The sequence below is a fragment of the Cibotium barometz genome, chromosome 53, assembly GCF_041138505.1.
Source record: "Cibotium barometz isolate CiBa-2024 chromosome 53, ASM4113850v1, whole genome shotgun sequence".
Taxonomy (NCBI): domain Eukaryota; kingdom Viridiplantae; phylum Streptophyta; class Polypodiopsida; order Cyatheales; family Cibotiaceae; genus Cibotium; species Cibotium barometz.
This window is the reverse complement of record NC_141098.1, coordinates 4,170,912-4,189,853: the sequence shown is the minus strand read 5'-3', so window position 1 is coordinate 4,189,853 and position 18,942 is coordinate 4,170,912. Positions and strand designations below refer to the sequence as shown.

General features: G+C 47.9%; 2 protein-coding genes across 2 annotated transcripts in view; one reads left to right on the top strand and one right to left on the bottom strand.

Moving 5' to 3' along the window:
* The window catches only part of LOC147608200 (uncharacterized), a 138,396-nt gene that overhangs the window by 14,789 nt on the left and 104,665 nt on the right, over positions 1-18,942 (top strand). The window contains 1 exon segment of the mRNA XM_086789112.1: positions 1,041-1,299. Within this exon segment, the coding sequence (XP_086645238.1) occupies positions 1,041-1,299 (259 nt within the window).
* On the bottom strand, positions 8,446-9,223 carry LOC147608202 (uncharacterized). The gene has a single exon (XM_086789146.1). The coding sequence runs from the start codon at positions 9,196-9,198 to the stop codon at positions 8,554-8,556; it is 645 nt and encodes a 214-aa protein (XP_086645272.1). The 5' UTR covers positions 9,199-9,223; the 3' UTR covers positions 8,446-8,553.

Genomic DNA, 18,942 nt, shown 5'->3' with positions numbered 1-18,942 from the left:
ATGCCCACTCTCATGCAAGAGGTGGGCTCGCACTTTGTCGGCGCCACCCGTTCGCCGGTACGGGCAAAGCTTGCATACCCATGGCCGAGAACCGCCTCCATGAACGGATGTGGTGTAGTTTACCTCCTCCCACCATGTCCATCCCGTTGTCCTTCTACGAGAAGCCTCGGCACGTGAGGAGGATGCCATGGTTGAAGATGGCTTGACTCTTGAGCCTTGAGGAATGAGAGAGAGAGAGAGAGAGAGAGAGAGAAAGCCTAGAGGCTTGGAAGTTGGAAGACTCAAGAGGCTTGAGGGAGAGGTGAGAGCCTAGGCCCTAGAGCTTGGAACTTGGAAGTTGGAAGAGAGAAGATTCAAGAAGGTCCTAGCTCGGCGCATGCTACAGGTACGCATGGCCAGCTTCAAAGGGGGGTGGTGGGATGGAGAACCAGAGCCACATATCCCATCAAGTAGTCCATGGTTCTGGTACCTCGGAAGGAGGTGAGGGCGTCGTAGGAGGGCCATCGGGACATCCCGTTATAGATAACAAGACCATTTGCAGCTCCGAGCTGTAAGAAATGTCTCCCATACATCGTGACCTCCTCACGGTTCTTTGATGATCTTTGTAACCCCATGTCAATGATGTCCAGCTTCTATAGTCCTGAATTGAAAAGGGCTGAAGACATTCTCAGAGAGTTTCTTGGTGAAGCTGAAGAAAAGGGTGCAGATCCGTAAAAAACAGAAGAGAGAATTCACTAGCTAGAGTGCTTTTAGAGATAGGGAGGGTGCTTTTAAAGTGAGTGCTCTATCTTTTTGAGCCACAAGAGGGATATTTTTTAATCAAGCAAGTTGCTTTTCCCCACATCGTTTTCAGCTTGTTAAAATACTCCTATTGATATCATTGAAAGCTGAACTCTGAAGCTTTAACTTCTTAAGGTGCTGAAGTCTTACGTGCCTTGTCATGCTCGTTCTATGTGAAGATGGGGCTTGGTGGTTCTTTGTATGATTCAGTTTGCTTTAATCCATCTGCTTTTACAAATGTTGACTTTGCACTTTTGCAGCTTGCAGTTTTGGGGCATCCAACAACAATATCTTATGTAGCTGAAGTAGCAAAAATTGTGCTTGAAGAAACCGGTTTACTGCCACATATCAATGCGGGTGTAATGACACAAACGGACCTTGCGTGTCTTAGGCATGTCTCTGTCAGTCAAGGATTGATGCTAGAGACCAATTCGGAAAGACTTTTGAAATCAGGGGGTGCACATTACATGTGCCCAGATAAAATTCCATCTGTTCGATTAGCTACAATTGCTGCAGCGGGTAAGCTCTATACATAACTTATGCTTAAATCTCGGGACATGTGCATATGTGGGTGTGCTTAGCAGTCGAGTAGCTTCGAGACTGCTTTTGTGTGAGGGTGGAAGCTTTTCTAACTGTGCCTTTGGGTTTTGTAAGTCATCTTGAAATCTGTCAAGGGGAAACACGTAGTCAAAGAAACAACATGGTACACTTGGTACAGGAGGGCCTGGTTGAGCAACATATAGAGCAGCTGAGAGGGTTGGGTCACAGAAAAGGCGTGTAGTATGGACTAACATTGCAAAGGCAATCAAGACATAATTTCTAAGTTTATGTAATACGATAATTTGAATTTGGCGGATAAGATCATGAGACAGATTCTGTATCATACCCAAATTCCAAGTCTATTGGAAAGCAGCAGCTCACTTTGGATTAAGTTCGATTCCGCCATATTTGCGGATCAAGTCTTGCAGCAGATCCTATTGTGGTATGCAGTGCACATGTGCACATCTGATTCTGAGACCAGCTGGCCTCCGTGTTTGGCTTACCTGCGAGATGGTCTACTGTCCCCGCCTCCCCAAAGAGAGTCACAAGCTTCGCCATGTGATAAGAATCCTGTCGAATGATGTCTCCATGGTGGCCTGGGCTGAATCTCCCTACCATCAATGAAGGGTGCCCAGAGCACCCGCTTCAGAGTGGCCCTTACACATGAGACTCCACGCGGAACCATCCCAGCCTCCCCTCCCCTCCCCTTCGGTCGGTCTCCTCTGTCTCTGTCCGAGTCCTCCCGCCCTCCCTCTCCCCTTGGCAGGGATTGGCCACCTCGCAAGCAGGATGGTTAGTAACTGCAGGTGGTAGCAATGAGATGGCAGACCCTTGGCAATGAGTGTCTCGCATGATTCGGAGCAAATCATCGATACCACATGAGATTGTTCGGGCTGATTTGGGTGCTGCACCAGTAGTGACCGAGGCCCTATTCCAGGCAATTACTTTCTTACAGCGGCTATGGGAGCTCCCTAAGCAGAGGTACTCTCGATTGACATTGATGCATCCATATAGTTGGCAGAGGATGGAGATACTCATTGCTGGTATGCTTAGATGAGATCATGGTTTGACCTACATGGCTTGCGGATAGAGGCACTCCCACCCTTCAGTACAGCTTGGATTGTCCACGTTTGGATCTCACCCGCACAGAGTAGAACTGCGTGATTATTCTGCATCTTGTCAATAGCATCTCTCACCATGCTTAGGTGAAAGAAGGAAGAGTGTGAGGGACAAGGTTCGGGTGGATGGGGGAGAGGTGGTTGCTCGGGGGCATATCCTAGCGCCACCTCCCGATGCAGACGGGCTCGAGTATCATGACATTCCTCGTTGTCGTACTAGCTATTCTGTGGGACAGTCCCTCTTGGTGATGTAGTGGTGGCTCTGGAGTGCGGGAAGGCGGTTGCAATGGACGTATGGAGGGTGGTTGTGAGCTGTGTGGTAAGCTCATCAAGTGGGATTTGGGGTCGAGGTCGGAGAGGATACGGTAGACATGATCGTAATAGATGCAAGAGGTCCCTTTGGTGAAGTGATATCTCGGGTGGCTATGATGGGGCAAAGCAAGTGGTTGGGTGGTGTATTGGCATGTGAGGGAGAAGGCCAGGTATGCATGGTCGGCTACAACACTGATGGGGCGAGGTGAGATGCTAAACTCCTGAATAAGTGGGATCAGAGAGAGGGGTAGGTGGTGAAGGAGTTGGATCCAGGCCATCTGGCTAGGCCATTATAAATGGCTAGCCTATGAGCCCCGCCAAGGGCTAATAAGAGATAATCTCCATAGTCTATGTGGGTTGTTGTATCCTGTGATGCCCGCTCCCAAGAGACATTAAGCGTCTACTAAAGACCCAATGGGCCTATGAGACCAAAGTGATGCAATAACGTCCATGGCATATCTCATCATGGAATGGAAAATAAAATAGAAAGAAAACATCAACATAGCTATCTCATTGGGGTGATACAAAACTGTCCATGGAAACTCATCATGGAATACTAAGAACATAGAAACATGAGAGCAGCATCAGCTCCGAGTAGATGGTATACCATTCTCCAAAATATGAAGCATGGGGCTAATGAGTATGGCTGAGAGGTCTCCCTCAGCTATGTCACGTGGAAAGGTAGCTTGATGGCGATGGAGCATATCTTGGATGTGGAGCTGATGAGGTGATCGTCGTTGACGGTCGGGGGGGCAAGGGCGTCCGGCACACTGGAGTGCGGAGGCCTAGTTGGAGGTAAGTCCTCGGGAGAGGCAGGTCCGGATAAGCTCGAGGAGGGTCCACAAGATCCACTATATCGGTGTCCTCCATCTCTTGGGTTCATAAGAAATTGGTGATGGTTGGCTGGCGAGAGAGGGGCGGGGTGGTTGGGGCTGAAGCTATCTCAAGAAGGTGTCCTGTGTCTGTGGAGCTCAAGCAGGAAGAGTCCTAGGCAACGCTGGTCCTGGAAGTCGAGAGAGAGAGAGAGAGAGAGAGAGAGAGAGAGAGAGAGAGAGAGAGAGAGAGAGAGAGATGAAATGATATATTAACGTCTTCAAAAGGCCAAAATGACCTATGAGACCAAAAAGGTTACAACAATTGGTGGATCTGATACAATGTCTGTGTAAGCAAAGCTAAAAACAACTAAACAACTAACTGAAACTGAAACAACTATGAGGAAAAGTACGGTACTAGGAGCTCCTAATGGATAACATCTGAGAGAGAGAGAGAGAGATTTTATTAACGTCTTCCAAAAGACCGAACTCGGCCTATGAGACAAATCGGTGTACCTGTATGGGGTATCCTCTGTCATCCCAACAAAATGAAAAAGTACTGAACTAAAAAGCTGAATCTGGGTGTGAAATAAGTACAATGAGTGGTGGAGGGGATGGAGCTCTACTACTAGGAGAATGCAAAGCTACATGCATGGAGTATACAATCATGATATGCAACCTAGCTAGCTCCATCCTGTACCATTCTGGGGGTATAAAATGGTATACATCAATGAGAGAGAGAGAGAGAGAGAGAGAGAGAGAGAGAGAGAGAGAGAGAGAGATTTTATTAACGTCTTCCAAAAGACCGAACTCGGCCTATGAGACAAATCGGAGTACCTGTATGGGGTATCCTCTGTCATCCCAACAAAAAGGCCAAAATGAGAGAGAGAGAGAGAGAGAGAGAGAGAGAGAGAGAGAGAGAGAGAGAGAGAGAGAGAGAGAGAGAGAGAGAGAGAGAGAGAGAGAGAGAGAGAGATGAGATGAGATGAGATGATATATTAACGTCTTCAGAAGGCCAAAATGACCTATGAGACCAAAAAGGTTACAACAATTGGTGGATCTGATCCAATGTCTGTGTAAAAGCTAAAAACAACTAAACAACTAACTGAAACTGAAACAACTATGAGGAAAAGTAAGGTACTAGGAGCTCCTAATGGATAACATCTGGGAGGAAAACTCCAACAACAAAGGTAAGCATCATACACATCACTATCCAAAGATGTCTCTCATCGGTCATGGCGGATATCCTCAATGTCCTCCATGGTGAGTACTCTGACTGGATGTCTCCCATGCCGTGCTACTATGGTCCTGATCCTCTGCTGTTGTCTCCGCCGGTGTCGAGATGGGCCTCTCATCTTGGGGCGCTTGGACCGCCCCTGCTCTATAGCCCGATCAATCAGTGTACCTCTGGTGTGGCTATACTCTGGGGCTAGTTGCAATCCCTGCTGGCCTGGCTGCTCAATCTCTGGTCGAAAGAAGTCTATAATCTGCCTCTGTAGGTGTCTCTCCCTCTCTGATCCCCTCCCTCTCAAGAGACCCTCTCTATGTCTACGCAGCTCCAGCAAGTATAATCCGAGGCATCTCTGATCCTGGTATCTCATGACTCTAGAAAGTGGTCTGAAACCCTCTTTGAACAGGTAGTGAAAATGGCCTCGTATCTCATTATATACTGGACAGTGACATATGTAATGTAACTCTATCTCTGGCTCCATCTGGCACAACTGACAAATCCTGGCCTCAACTGGTACTCCTCTGAATCTGCCAGTCTCAATCTCTAGCTGGTGTGAGGATGTGCGCATCTGACCAACAGCACACCGTACCCCATGAGAAAGATGAGTATCCATGTAGCTGGGTCTAATCACAAACCCATCCTCCGTGAGCTGGAGAAGATGATCTCTATAGAAAGCCATCTTCGTACCAAGCTCGTGTGTCGGCTGTATCCATGTCCTCCTAGTGTCTAGCTGAGTCAAGTCCTGCCTGATAAGTCTGGTAATCTCTGCCCGTGTGAGAGAGAGGGAGGGTGCATCCAGGGAGTACTGAAATGGAGGTAGCTTGTCCATACTAAAGCCATCAGTTGGCAAGCTGTCATCTTTGCATACCAACATGATCCGTCTCCCTGTGATGCCAACTGTCGTGAAGACTCCAGGGCTAAGCGAGCATATCTGTCTCTAGGGAGAGCCCAAGTGCTATGTTTAAAGGAGACTGATCAAGTGAGTGCCTCTACTACGAATGGGGGGGCAGCCATCTCCGCACGGATAATATCATGTGGTACGGAGGCCTTGGCCCTAATCATCCGGGAAATCATACAAACCAAGGGCCTCTCCATACATCTCCATCCATCAGTGCTACGAGCTTGGCTGTGGTGATCCACTGAGGGTTCCCATATCTCCACTTCATACAGCATGGCTGAAGTGACCAAAGTGTCAAAGAGCCAGAGCTTTTTTCGAGGTTCCTGAAACTGAACCTGCGAACACATCCTCTCTAGTCTCCCCAATGCTGTATAAGCTCTAGTCAATCTAGTCTCCGTTGCTCTCCTCAAGGAAAATAGCGGGCCACTAAAAACCACACCAAGGTAAGTATATGCATCTGTATACTCCATTGTCTCCTGACCATATGTAAAGGTGGGTACTGACCTCCTAACCCACTGTGCTGTGGTGTTAAAACACCATCACCTTGGTTTTACCAAGGTTAACAAACAATCCACTGTACGTGTGCAATGCATCCAAATGACGCTGCATCCCCTCTGGAGAATCTGAGATCAGCCCAATATCATCAGCATACAATAACAGCAGAATCCATGTCCCTGCTAGCTGTGCTCCTTTGTCACCCTCCCGCTCTACATAGTCTGAAACCTCATCCACATACATCCCAAATAAGGTGGGAGAAAGGGGGCAGCCCTATTTCACCCCAATAGTGGAGTGAACCATCTCAGATATACCTTGAGTAGTACGTACCTGCCCCACAACTGTCCTGTATAAAGCCATGGTTCCCCAAATCAGCTCTGTGGGCACTCCCATCTCGTGTAGTCTGCGCATCAGTCTGGCTCTCGGTACTGTGTCAAAAGCTTTGCGAAAGTCCACAAAGCAACAATAAATCCTCTGCCATATAATCTGCCCTCCTCAATAATAGCTCTGAGTGTCAAGATATGGTCAAGAGTGGAGAAACCTCTCTTGAACCCTGCCTGCCCCTGATGCACGTATGCCCTCTCTCTCTGCCCATCTACTCAACTCCTGCTCAAGAATAGATGCATATAATCTAGCCAATGTGTGACCAATCATGATGGTACGATAATTTCTAGGAAGCATGGGATCCCCTGACTTGAAGATAGGCACAATCGTGGACATATTCCAAGTCTCAGGAAAACCTTCACACATGGCTCGGTTAAACATCATAGCAATAAGCTCTGCAAGCATATCTCTGGCATGAATAAAGTGTTCTGCTACCAAACCATCATGATCATATGCTCTCCCAGTCCTCATCCTGTCAATAGCTTTCCTTACCATCTCTGCAGTAAAGAAAGCACATGTCTTTGGGCATGGCTCCGATGGATCTGGCAGGGGCGGCTGTCCTGGTGCTGTGTACAGGGATGCTGCATACTCACCCCAAATCTCTGTGGAGGTAATGGCTGGTGATGGTAAATGCTCATGGAATAGTCTCCATGCCTCGCTTGAGTCCTGACTCATAAATAACTGATACAAATCCCTCTCTAACTGAGCAAGATAAGTCCTCTTCTTCCATTGCACTAGGTGCCGGAAGGTAATCCGTGACTGTCTGTGAGTGGTAACACCCATGAGCACCTCCATCTGTATTCTGATCCTCATCTGTCTGCACTCCTCATCATACCAGTTGTTCTGAGACATGTTCCCAGATCGTCTCCGTGTAGGCTGACTATGGGGATATGCCTCTGGTGCTGCAGCATGAAGCGTCTTTATCAATATGTGAGTGAGCTCATCTAATGGCCGTCCCGGCTCCTTGGCACATAAGCGTCTGTATATCTCATCCGTGTACACGGTGTCAGTCTCCCTCGTAAAGGTATAACGAGTGTGTGTGGAGACATGTCCCAATGGAGCGGTGCTGAACTGAAATGTGAGAGTGAAGGACAAGATAGCATGATCCACTGCTATTCCAACCGGCCTAGTGCCTACCATAAAATCCTGAAAAGAGACTGGGCTGAGCCATAACATAGTCCACTGTACTAGCACCATGCCGATGTGGAAAGCTAGTGAAACCGCCCGATGTTGGGAATCTCTGTAGGCCATTTAGGATAGCCAATCCATGTGCAGTCCCCATGTCTATCAACTACCGCCCATACACTGTATGTTCCTCATCCTGTGAGAGTCTAGATAGGCCCATATCCCTAACATCAAGCTCCCTCAACATCTCCTCTGAGGTATCATAAAATACTGTCTGGTTATGGGCGGTCCTAGCATTGAAGTCCCCCAGGAGAATGATGTCACCATCCTTGGAAAACTCCCAAATGTCATCATCCAAAATAGAAAAGGGATACTGCCCGCTAGGTGCTGCATACACTGATGTACTAGGAGCAAAATATAGATAGATAGGTAGAGAGAGAGAGAGAGAGAGAGAGAGAGAGAGAGAGAGAGAGAGAGAGAGAGAGAGAGAGAGAGAGAGAGAGAGAGAGAGAAATGAAATGATATATTTACGTCTTCAAAAGGCCAAAATGACCTATGAGACCAAAAAGGTTACAACAATTGGTGGATCTGATACAATGTCTGTGTAAGAAAAGCTAAAAACAACTAACTGAAACTAAAATAACTATGAGGAAAAGTACGGTACTAGGAGCTCCTAATGGATAATATCTAGGAGGAAAACTCCAGCAACAAAGGTAAGCATCATACACATCACCCAAAGATGTCTCTCATCGGTCGATGGCGGATATCCTCAATGTCCTCCATGGTGAGTACTCTGACTGGACGTCTCCCATGCCATGCTAGTATGGTCCTGATCCTCTGTTGTAGTCTCCGCCGGTGTCAAGATGGGCCTCTCATCTTGGGGCGCCTGGACTGCCCCAGCTCTATAGCCCGATCAATCAGTGTACCTCTAGTGCGGCTATACTCTGGGGCTAGCTGCAATGCCTGCTGGCCGGACTGCTCAATCTCTGGTCGAAAGAAGTCTGTAATCTGCCTTTGTAGGTGTCTCTCCCTCTCTGATCCCCTCCCTCTCAAGAGACCCTCTCTATGTCTACGAAGCTCCAGCAAGTATAATCCAAGGCATCTCTGATCCTGGTATCTCATGACTCTAGAAAGTGGTCCGAAACCCTCTCTAAACAGGCAGTGAAAACGGCCTCGTATCTCATAATATACTGGACAGTGACATATGTAATGTAACTCTGTCTCTGGCTCCATCTGGCACAGCTGACAAATCCTAGCCTCAGCTGGTACTCCTCTGAATCTGCTTGTCTCAATCTCTAGCTGGTGTGAGGATGTGCGCATCTGACCAATAGCACACCGTACCCCATGAGAAAGATGAGTATCCATGTAGCTGGGTCTAATCACAAACCCATCCTGCGTGAGCTGGAGAAGATGATCTCTATAGAAAGCCATCTTTGTACCAAGCTCCTGTGTCGGCTGTATCCATGTCCTCCTAGTGTCCAGCTGAATCAAGTCCTGCCTCATAAGTCTGGTAATCTCTGCCCGTGTAAGAGAGAGAGATATTTTATTAACGTCTTCCAAAAGACCGAGCTCGGCCTATGAGAAAAATCGGTGTACCTGTATGGGGTATCCTCTGTCATCCCAACAAAATGAAAAAGTACTGAACTAAAAAGCTGAATCTGGGTGTGCAATAAGTATAATGAGTGGGGGAGGGAATGGAGCTCTACTACTAAGAGAATGCGAAGCTATATGCATGGAGTATACAATCATGATATGCAACCTAGCTAGCTCCATCTTGTACCATATTGGGTGTATAAAATGGTATGCATCAATGAAGGGGGTGTCCACAGCTCCCTGAAGAACATGCCTGGGTCTGCTCTGAAGCAAGCCAGTCGCTCCGCACCCTCTCTGTGAAACTAAGCTCTGATCTCTGTCATCTCTCTCTGTGGTATAGGCGTGGTGTCCGAAAGCTAGGTGTCCTCTGTCTCCTGCGGGCTCTGAGTGTCTCTGCTCTTTGGAGAGTAATTCCCTGCTGTGTAGGGGCTGGGAGTGGGGTGGATCTATGAACAAATGTAGTAATCTGTGTCTGTCGTCCCCCCTCTGGAGCTGTCTGAGCCTGTAATGATGTCTCTCTGTGACGCTGTATGTCTAGAATGAATCTCCAGTATGCGTTGGTCTGCTGCCTGAAAGAGCTGGCGTAGGGAATGTGGCTCTCTGAATAAAATGGGATATCTCTCTCTGATGGCTGTATATGCTCTGCATCTGCATACATAATGCTCCTCACTCTCCACCTCCTCTCTGCACAATCTGCATACCCTCTCCTCTCGGGGGATCCGTGCTGCTTTGCCAGTCTCGATCTCTAATCGATGCGATGAGACTCTAAGCTGACCAATAGCTACTCGGGAGCCCTGTGGTAAAAAGCCTTCCATGTATCTAGGCCTCTCTATAAATCCATCATCAGTGATACTCATGAAGTGATCTCTGTAGTAGTACATCTTCGGTGGAAGAGGCTGTGTAGGCGATATCCATGTCTCTCGTGTATAGAGCTGCCATAGGTCCTGTCTCAATACTCTGTTGCTCTCACTATGAGAGAGACGGATATTGGTGCTTCCCTGTCATACTGGAATGGTGGTAGATGATCCATGTCTAGGCCATGCTGTGAGAACCAATGTGTGACCTGAATGGGAGAAGAGAATTAGGGTTTATTCATGTGGGAGACATACACAGAGAGAACAAGGGAGAGAGAGAGAGAGTTGTGGGGATAAGTCAACTCATGGGAATGAGTGTGTGACTCCCCTATCACACATGTATATTGCACTAGTACACATAGTGCACTTAGTACATTAAAAGTACTAAGTGTACTATGTACTATAACTTATGGGCTTGTACACACTATAAGGGTGGGCATAATGCCTTTACCCCAACAACCTCCCACTTAAAGGCAAAGTGCCCTAAGTAAAGGAAAAGAAAAAACAGCATGTACATGATAATATACAAGGCCATATCAAGGCTGAAACTGGCCTCATCCAATGCCCTTCAAGTGTTTGCAATGAGCAAACCGCTCCGGAGGCAAACTCTTTGTCAACAGATCAGCCGGGTTGTCATCCGTATGAATCTTAACAAGCTGAATTTGCTTGTTCTCTATCACCTCTCTGATGAAGTGATACTCCACATCCACATGCTTCGTCTTTGCATGAAAGACAGGGTTCTTTGCCAACTGGATGGCACTCTGACTGTCACAATGCAACAATGGAATATCCCCTGTATAACCCAAATCAACCACTAACCGAGATAGCCATAATGCCTCCTTGCAAGCCTCTGTGGCTGCATATACTCGGCCTCTGTAGTAGATAAGGCTGTGCACTTCTGCATCCTGGATATCCATGACACAGCACCTCCTGTGAATGTGAACACATAACCGGTAGTAGACTTCCGGTTATCTGGATGACCGGCATAATCCGAATCCGTGTAACCATGCACTAATGCATCCTGTTTGCCAAAACATATGCACATATCCTGTGTGCCCTTCAGGTATCTCATGACACCTTTCACTGCTTCCCAATGCTTCTTGCCAGGGTTGGCCATGTGTCTAGAAACCACTCCCACTGCAAATGCAATGTCCGGCCTAGTAGCAACCATGGCATACATGAGACTGCCACAAGCTGAAGCATACGGAATCTTGGCCATATCAGCCCTGCCACTATCTGATTGTGGGCTGTCCATAGCACTGAGTTTCACATATGGAGGCAAAGGAGTACTAGTCTTCTTCCCGTAGGACTCCAGAACAGATTCCATCATCACCTTCCATATGCCGTAGTTGCTCCCGTCCAACTGACGGTCCACCAGGAACGTGGGGAGTGTCGGGATCTTCACATGTCTCTCGGCCATCTCAAATAGATCTGCCATAGCCGGGATGTACTCTGAAAAGGGTGGGTGCGTGGGAACAAAGAAGAACTAAAACCTGAAAGTGGCTGTCCAGCAAATCAGCCCGCCTTCCTCTTGCTTCTCCTCTTCCCAATCAGCCCAAAACAGTCCACCAATCAGCCACAAAACAGTCCCCCTCTTGCTCACACAAATCCCAAGACCTATCTAGAGCCTAGGCTCTGATACCATGTCAGAATACGCAGCGGAGATGATGACCAGATCTGGGAACACGAGCAAAAACGCAGGCAGAAAAACAGTACGAGAGAGAGAGAGATGTAGGCGTCTTCAGGAGGTTTCCAGGACTTGTTTGTGCACCGTAACATGTGTTGATCCTTGTGAGCAGTGTGATGTCTCTGTGACTCAGAAGCTGTATGGTTCATTGATCTGGTTGATGGACACCAGATTGGATGGGAGCTTCCTGATGAGGCGGTTGAGCTCATGGTTGCAGATGTCTCTTTGTGAGGCAGGATTGCGTTTCCTGTGGTTTCTGCGGCATGTGAAGGATCATGGACTCTTGTACACAGGAGGGGGATTGTTGGATGGAGTCTGACTCCACGGTTGGAGTGACTCGGTTTGGGGAGGAGATCCGGACACGAGGAGATCTACTTATTCCCCAGGAGCAGTTTTACGGAGCAGCAGGAGGTTACATTGCAGGTTTGGGCTTCCACTGGAGGAACCCATGGTCATCGAGAGGCACTTTGTTCATGAACAGATCGTTGCTGATGACATCTTGCTAGAGTTCTATTCGACGGAGGACAATACGGTGGACCTCTTCACGAAGTCGCTCTCTCAAGACTTGCTCAGGCAGCACCCCAGCTCCCAGTGGTTGGTTACACAGCCAGGAGCTGAGAGGGGGTGTTAGAAGTCATCTCTTGTCTAGTTTTATACACCAGGGCCTTTGTTGTGGGTGTGCCCGCCCTTATGAGGTGTTTTATCATTTTTCCTCACTCCCCGTATTTTTCCCCTATTTTTTCCCATTTTTCTGAGGCTTGGGAGGGTTGCCAGAGGATGCCAGGAGCACTCCAGTGCTGGCCGATTGTATGTTCATCAGTCGTGGGCTACTGGGTTGCTGGCCGACTGGATTTCCTCAGTCGTGGGCATTCATCTGTTGGCTGACTGCATTTATGCAGTCGTGGGACCTATTCAGCAGTCGTGGGCACTTTATCTGCTGGCCGACTGCCCTCCCAGGGATGTATATATAGGACCCCAGCCCCCATACCTTATTTGTATCATATTCGGGATCTTCTTGTGTATATCAGAGCAGAGTTACACGCCTACATCTCTCTCTCTCTTGTACTGTTTTTCTGCCTGCGTTTTTGCTCGTGTGTTCCCAGATTTGGTCATCATCTCCGTTGCGTATTCTGACAGGTGTGACTAATGTGTCAGATAGCCACCCCTTCATCCGGGGCTCTTGAAAATGCGCCTGGTGGCACTGTCCCTCTAGCATAGCCAATGCTGCACATCCCGGTGTCAATCTAGCTTTGGCTGCTGAACCCCCGGTGAAGTGTGTGGCTGCTGCAGAGAAGGTAACCCCTAGGTACACGTCTACTAAAGACCCAATGGGCCTATGAGACCAAAGTGATACAATAATGTCCATGGCATATCTCATCATGGAATGGAAAATAAAATAGAAAGAAAACATAAACATAGCTATCTCACTGGGATGATACAAAACTGTCCATGGAAACTCATCATGGAATACTAAGAACATAGAAACATGAGAGCAACATCAGCTCCGAGTAGATGGTATACCACTCTCCATAGCACTGTTTTAGCTTGTGGGGGGCGTGGTGAGCGTTTTCAGATTTCCCGTTCAGTGAGGCAGGGCTGTCCCCTTTCCCCTTTATTGTTCCTCATTGTAGCTGAGGCTATAAGCAGGTTTCTTCGGGCTGCCCGTGGTGTTGTGGGTCTCAGGCTGCCTTTATGTACGGAGGAAGAGTTTTTGGACTCTGAGTTAGCAGATGATACGGCGTTGTTCCTTGAGGCTTCACATGCTTGTTTGTGTGCTTTCCGGACAGCCTTGGAGGCCTTTTGTTTGGCAGCAAGAGCTACTATCAATTGGCATAAGTCAATTGGTTTTTGGATCAGTGATTCTCCTCTTGCAGATTGGGGTACAAATGTTGGTTTTACTTGGATTGAGAGAGGATGCCTTGCCAGATACCTTGGTTGTCAGGTGGGAGTTGACATCTCCCCTGCACAACAGTTTGCTCCAGTGCTCTTAAGCATTAAAAGCAAACTTCATCACTGGAGTAGGAGGAAGCTTGACTTGGCCTCTAGAGCTTCGGTGGTTAACCAAGTTTTGCTAGCCACGGCTTGGTTTATCGCTTCGTGCTGGATTTTTCATAAGGGCTGCATTGGCCATCTTCGTCGCCTTATTCGGAACTTTCTTTGGTCAGGTTGATGGAAATGCATGCACCAGGGCCAGAGTTGCTTGGGAAACCATTATCAGGCCTAAGCAGGAAGGGGGATTGAATATCATTGACCCTGAGGTGCAATGTAAGGCTTTGCTTTGTAAGCTTGTTGTTAGGGGCTTTCTTCCAGGCACTGAGCCGTGGAAGGACTTTCTCATGCAGCAGATCATGAAGTGTTTTCCTGTTTGCGGAGGTGATTGGACTCTTAGCTCACGCTTTATTTTTTCGGATGCAGTTCACCGTTCCCCTTCATCCCCCCTCGTTAGGTCCCTCCTACGGGCCTGGGACTGCTTGAGGAGTTTTTTGGTACACATCCCCCCGCGTTCAGCGGAGGAAGTTAACCGGCAGCCCATTCTGTGGAATGATTTGATCTTAGATGTGCATGGTAGGCCTCTTGGGGCAGCTATGCATATTCTTTGGGGTTGCTGGGAGACCCTGTGCCCCACAGTGCTGGTTTGGAAGAGGCTTCAGAGCCTCACCGAGGTGTAGAGATTGGATTTCACGTAGCATTTGAGAGGCTCTAGCTGGAGGATTGCACAGATTGATGCAGCCATTCCCAACCACTGGATTACTGGATCTTTCTTGGAAGGCCGTCATCATTCTTGGTTTGGGGTTTTTTTTGGGACAGGTGTTCCTCTTCAGGTTATGGGTCTCCCCTTGCCTAGGGAGGTTGATGTACCGGTCTTTTTTTCTGTACAGGATGGATGGCAGTTGGAGAGATGTGACGTGCAGGACCTTATTGAGGGCCCCGAGATTCGTCCAGTCAGAGTTGTTGGCAGGTTAGGGAAGCACGTCTTTGTTGACTCCCCCCCCAAGGGATGATCACAGAGAGTGTTAGCCTATGGTTGTATGGTGGCTGCTCTATCAGACATTTGCATTGGGACCCTCGTGAGTGGGAGTGGAAGGATGCTTGTAACCCTTTGAAAAGAATGCCATTTTTTCAGTTATACGGTGCGGAATGCCAAACATCTTATCTTGGGACACATTCAGAGTGTCCCTACTCTTAGACCCCATTGGGAATCTTACGGCATGTCAACTGACATTCAAAGGGTATTTTGGCGGAGATTGTGGCATTCTTATAGGAAGCCACTGATTTCCTACTTTATCTGGGTTTCTCTTCATGGTGGTCTAGCCACCAATCAGTGGAGGTCTGTTACTGGTGCTTGCCTAGCATGCCCTAAATGTGGAGGAGTTTTAGAGTCAGTTTACCATTGTTTATGGGAATGTAGGGAAGCACAGAGGGTTTGGTCTGCGATTGCATACCTCTTTGGTAGGATTAAGAGGGATGCTATCATTTCTTTTGGTTCTATCATTTGGTTGACACAGTCGGCCTCAGCTGCGATTCGAGGGGACTGACAGGAGCTTGGCCATTATGGTTAGGCAAGGAGTTGCTCGGCACTGTTGTCTTCAGGTTTTGCCACTTTCACACTTTGTCCCTCCGACATAGAGGTTAGACAGCTACACATAGAAAGTAGTGAGAAGCACTTACAAGAGGAAAAGAGCTTCCAAAGTTAAAACGAGCATGTTAAAGTGTATTGACTGTAGAGATTTTGACTTATATAAAACTTGTCTAGTGCCCAAAACTCATTTATTCTCTAGTCTAAGCTCTAACTCCTTATTCTCTAAGCTCTTAATTTAGCAAATAAGGCCTTGGCACATCCTTGGGCATACCCTAGTGCCATCATGAGCCTCTATTAGTACATTTACCTGTTTATATGAAGCTCCAAGCTGAAAATGGCATACGATCAAGTTGGGTTTCGATCTTTGAGCGTTGGAAACTCGTCTCTAGCCGATGTAGACCTTTAGTCCATCCCTAATCAGCATAGTTGACCTTAGTATTATTGTTTTACACTCTATGGATCCATCTTGGGCATGTTGTGCCTAATTTCATTGCTAAAGCTTTGCTAAAATTTGTAGCTGATCCTTGCATCTATGGCACTTCTAGCATTTGCTTCCCATGTTGACCAATGACCTCATTGACTCTAGTTGACTTGGTCAAAGCTCTGAGTGGTTTAAGAGATGGATTGACAACAAGAGGTCTTTTTGGATCCCTTTCGGTGACTATAGTCAAGAGTGATCAATGGATGCAATTAAGTGCTTCCAGTGGGTCCTACTAAGAGACCCCATTTGGAAAAATTACCATGTTATTGGAGCCATGCATGCATTCTTTTGGAGAAAGCTATGGATGTATGTTATGTATTTGATGCTAATCCTTGGGATTAGAGGCGTAATTTGGTAGGGTTAGGGGGAGCTTTGGGATTAGAGGAAGGAGGCTAATACAGGTGGCTAAGGATCTATTGATAAATCCATGTATATTGGCTATTTATGAGTGGATGGTTAATTATAGTAATAGTATAAGTCACTATATAAGTGACGTATGGGTTATTATCATTATTGTTGATGGTTGGTGTGTGCCTGGACCAAGAGTAGTCATACATTTACCATTGACATGGCGGATCTCAGATAATCTTGTTGAAGGCCTTAGTAGGTGGGTCTTGGTAGTATGGATAATGGGAATCTAGAGATAATTGGCATGGATCTGTGGGAGCGACCCTTAGCCCCTAGCTTGGGGGAGGTTTGCGGATGCGGTGGGTGGTGAGCTTGCATGCACCCTTCTATTTGATTTCTACTAACCTTGTGTTTAGCCTATGATGTAGTTGATCCTTTGGGAGGGCTATTACCTTGGAGCAGAAATCGTAAGGTTACACCCCATAGTAGATTGCATGTTAACAAGTGGAGATGAAACTAAAGGTGGAAGGGTGGAAGTCTGTCTAAACTGAACCCATGGAGTGCAAACATGGATGCTATCTGCGCATACCAACATGAAGTGTCTCCCTCCATGGCTAGCTGATGAGAGGACTCTAAAGCAAGTCGTGCATACCGGTGTCGGGGAAGCTCCCAGGTGCTATGAAGGAAGGACACTAATCTGGCAAGAGCCTCGACTACGATCGGTGGTGCTCCCATCTCTGCTCTGATAATCTCATGGGGTACCGAGGCCTTAGCCCGAATCATCCTGGAGATCATGGACACAAGTGGTCTCTCCATCGATCTCCATCCATCGTATGTGCGTCCTGATCGACTTGGTGACGATCTAGGTTAGGCCCCCAGATCTGTACTCCATATAGCATAGCCGATGTGACCAGCGCGTCAAAAAGCCACAGCTTAGTGCGTGGCTCCTGAAACTGTACCTGTGAGCACATCCTCTCTAGACCTCCTAGTGCTGCATATCCTCTAGTCAATCTGGCCTCTGCTGACCCCCTCATGGAAAATGTGGGCCCAATGAACACCACTCCAAGATATGTGTATGAGTCAACATACTCCACTGTCTCCTGCCCATATGTGAAAATAGGCGCTGATTTCCAGACCCACTGAGCTGTAGTGTTAAACACCATAACCTTAGTCTTACCAAGGTTAACTGAGAGCCCACTGTCTTGTGCATAAGCAGTATCCAAGTGCCTCTGCATACCCTCTGGTGAGTCTGCTATAAGCACAATATCATCAGTATATAATAGCAGAGGTATCCAAAAGCTAGCCAACTGGGCTCCTCTGTCCCCTCGTGTCCCAATATAATCAGAGATCTCATCAATGTATAGTCCAAATAGAGTCGGAGAGAGCGGGCAGCCCTGTTTCACCCCTATAGTGGAGTGTACTGGTTGGGAGAGACCCTCTGAAGTCTGCACCTGCCCAACTACTGTCTCATAAAGTGCCATAATACCCCAAACGAGCTCACATGGAACCCCCAAGTCTTGTAGCCTTTGCGCATCAGTCTAGCTTTGGGCACTGTGTCAAAGGCCTTGCGGAAATCCACAAAGCCACAGTAGATCCTCCTCCCATGTGCTCTGCCCTCCTCAATGGTAGCCCTGAGGGTAAAGATATGATCCAAAGTAGACAATCTCCTCCTGAAACCGGCTTGTCCCTGAGCTCGGACCCCTTGTCTCTCTGCCTATCTGCTCAACTCCTACTCAACAATGGAGGCATATAGCTTGGCCAGTGAGTGACCAATCATAATGGTGCGGTAGTTAGTCGGGAGGCTCGGATCTCCAGACTTGAGTACCAGCACAATCGTGGAAGTACTCCAAGTCGCAGGAAACCCCTCACACATGGCTCTATTAAACATGAGAGCTAGCAAGTCTGCAATCATATCTCTAGCATGTATGAAATGCTCGGCTACAATGCCCTCATGATCGTGTGCCCTCCTTGTATGCAATCTGTTGTGATGACCCTCCTAACCATCTCTGCTGTGAAGAAGGTAGAAGTGGGTGGACAAGGCTCTGGGAGGGTTCGGTAGTGGTGGCTGCTCTGGTATTGTTTAGAGGGAGGTTGCATACTCGCCCCATGTATCTGGAGAGGCAATGGCCGGAGGCGGGGGGTGCTCTCTATGCAATCTCCAGGCCTCCCCAGAATCCTGACTCAAAAACAGCTGATACATGTCTCTCTCCAGCCGAGCTAAGAATGCTCTCTTCTTCCGCTGAATGAGGCATCGGAAGATGATGTGTGACTGTCTATATGTAGTAATACCTGTGGCCACCTCTCTCTCTGTAACCGGGCTCTGAGCTCCCTACAGTCATCATCATACCAGCTATTCTGGGGCATGCTCCTAGGATGTGGTCGTACTGTGGGCTGCGTGTGGGAAGACCGTCGCTGTAGCTGTATGTAAAGCCTCTGTGGATCCTCTACACTCAACAAGCTGTAGATCTCTGCAGTGTATACTCCATCAGTCTCTCTGTAGAAGGTATATCTCGGGTGATAGGAGGACTGCCCAACCTGGCGGGTACTGTAGTGGAAATCCACCGTAAAGGAGAGAAGTGCATGATCCCCCGTAACTCCGATGGGCCTGGGGCCAATCGCAAAATCCTGGATACTCGCGATGAAGGTTGGCGAGGCTAAAACATAATCCACTGTGTTGGCCCCATGTCTGTGTGGAAAGCAAGTA

Bases quoted from the DNA above. Each gene is read 5' to 3' on its own strand.
- LOC147608202 (XM_086789146.1), bottom strand. From the start codon at position 9,198: ATGAGGCAGGACTTGATTCAGCTGGACACTAGGAGGACATGGATACAG.